Source organism: Palaemon carinicauda, chromosome 20 (genome assembly GCF_036898095.1).
Source record: "Palaemon carinicauda isolate YSFRI2023 chromosome 20, ASM3689809v2, whole genome shotgun sequence".
NCBI classification, from domain to species: Eukaryota; Metazoa; Arthropoda; class Malacostraca; order Decapoda; family Palaemonidae; genus Palaemon; species Palaemon carinicauda.
The window spans coordinates 19,253,138-19,255,637 of record NC_090744.1 but is presented as its reverse complement, the minus strand read 5'-3'; the positions used below and the strand labels follow the sequence as shown (position 1 = coordinate 19,255,637).

General features: G+C 41.6%; 1 protein-coding gene across 1 annotated transcript in view; it reads right to left on the bottom strand.

Annotated features, from left to right (window-relative positions):
- Positions 1–860: 860 nt before the first annotated feature.
- LOC137659680 (uncharacterized) overlaps positions 861–2,500 on the bottom strand; it is a 21,062-nt gene continuing 19,422 nt past the window's right edge. The window contains exon 2 of the mRNA XM_068394505.1: positions 861–2,021. Coding sequence (XP_068250606.1) covers positions 861–2,021 — 1,161 coding nt within the window. The remainder of the gene's footprint in view (positions 2,022–2,500) is intronic.

Here is a 2,500-nt window from a genome sequence, read left to right as displayed (position 1 = left end):
TTTACTCATTTCCTTATTTCCTATCCTCACTGGGCTATTTTCCCAGTTGGAGGTCCATGGGCTTACAGCATCCGGCTTTTCCAATTAGGGTTGTAGCTTAGAGGATGATAATAATAATAATAATAATAATAATAATAATAATAATAAATAATCATAATGATAATAAAATGATAATAATAGTAATAATAATGATGAAATTAATAGTAATTATAATAAATAATAATAATGATAATAATCATAACAATAATAACAGTTATATTAACAACAACAACAATAATAATAATAATAATAATAATAATAATAATATTGACAACAGCAACAACAATAATAATAATAATAATGATAATAATAATAATAATAATAATAATAATAATAATAATACTTGAAATATGGATATCCATCAAAGCTCGACTTCCTTCCTAGCGAGGCTGAGAGAGTACAGGAGGAGATAGAGCAACCCTTCTCAATTTACTCTCCCTTCCGGTCTAGATAACCACCAATACACCCCCTCCCCCTTCCTCTACTCCCTTCGTCCCCCTCCATTACCCTTCCTTTCCCTCCCTCTACGTCTCTTTCACTTAGCCTGAGATAAGACGTTTTTTCCTTAATGGGTCCTCCTAGATTACTTTTTTAAAGGGTTTATAGCTGAGAGGGAGAGGGGGAGGGGGAGGGGGTTGGAGGGGGATTGTAATTGCAGGGAAGTATGGTTGGAGAGGGAGGGTGATTGGAAAGGGGGGGGGGTTTGGTTGGAAGGGGGAGGGTGATTGGAGTGGAGGGTGATTAGAGTGGGAGAGTGGTTGGAGAGGGAATGTGATTGGAATGGGAAGGTGATTAATGAGGAATTAATTGGAGAGGGACTGTTATTGGAGTGAGAGTATGATTGGAGAGGGAATGTGATTGGAATGGGAGGGTGATTGGAGAGGGAATGTGATTGGAAAAGGAATATGGTTGGTGTGGGAGGGTGATTGGAGAGGGAATGTGATTGGAAAAGGAATATGGTTGGTGTGGGAGGGTGATTGGAGAGGGAATGTGATTGGAATAGGAGGGTGATTGGAGGGGGGGTTGATGGAGAGGGGATGTGATTGGAGTGGGAAAGTGATTGGAGTGGAAGGGTGATTGGAGTGGAAATGTGATGGAGAGGGAATGTTATTGGAGTGGTAGGGTGATTGGAGAGGGAATGTGATTGGAGTGGGAGGGTGATTGGAGAGGGAATGTGATCGGAGAGGAAAGTGATTGGAAAGGGATTGTGATTGAGAGGGAGAGGGAATGTGATTGGAGTGGGAGGGTGATTGGAGAGGAATGTGATCGGAGAGGGAAAGTGATTGGAAAGGGATTGTGATTGGAGAGGGAAGGGATTGAATTGGAAGGGTGATTGGAGAGGAAAGTGATTGGGAATGGGGGGTGATTGGAGAGGGAAAGTGATTGGAGTGGGAGAGTGGTTGGAGAGGGAATGGAATGGGAAGGTGATTGATGATGGAGTTATTGGAGTGGGAGGTTGATTGGAGAGGGAAAGGATTGGAGTGGGAGGGTGATTGGAGAGGGACTGTTATTGGAGTGGGAGTGTGATTGGAGAGGGAATGTGATTGGAGTGTGAGTGTGATTGGAGATGGATTGTAATTGGAGTGTGAGGGGTGATGGAGTGGGAAGGTGATTGAGAGGGATGTGATTGGAGAGGGAAGTGGTTGGAGTGGAAGGGTGATTGGAGAGGGACTGTTATTGCAGTGGGAGTGTGTAGGAGAGGGAAAGTGATTGGAGTGGGAAGGTGATTGATGAGGGAATGTGATTGGTGGGGAAAGTGGTTGGAGTGGAGGGTGATTGGAAGGGGATGTTATTGCAGTGGGGTGTGATTGGAGAGGGAAGTGATTGGAGTGGGAGGGTGTTTGGAGAGGAAATGTATTGGAGTGGGAGGGTGATTGGAGGCGATGTGATTGGTAGGGAAAGTGATGGAGTGGGAGGGTGATTAGAGAGTGAATGTGATTGAAGTGGGGGGAGAGTGATTGGAGTGGGATGGTGATTGAAGACTGTAGGCATACTTGGGCATTACTTAAGGTGTTTGGATCGTCCCTTTTCAGCCTTTAACTGCACTACTTTATAGCCTTCAGCTCTAAAATCCAAATAGAATTTCATCCTATTATTGAGTTATTCATTTTTCATTATTGTCAAGATTTTATATTTGAATGAAATACAATGAATGAATTATGCGGAATTGAATAAATCTAAAGTTGAATAAATTGTTTGAAAATTTTCGGTTTTTTTTTTTTTTTTTAGAAAGAAATTTATTTATTAAAAAAGTATAAAGTAAATAAAGCTTCGATTATTGTTATTGTTGTGATGTAATGTTACAGAATTGAGTATATAGTACTAGTGTACGCGACCCGTCAACAATATACACAAACAGGCACAGATTCAACCCTTCCCACCATCTCCCCTAATACGAAAAGCGGGATGCTACAATCCCAATGGCTCCAACAGGGAAAAAAAATAACCCAGCGAGGAAAGG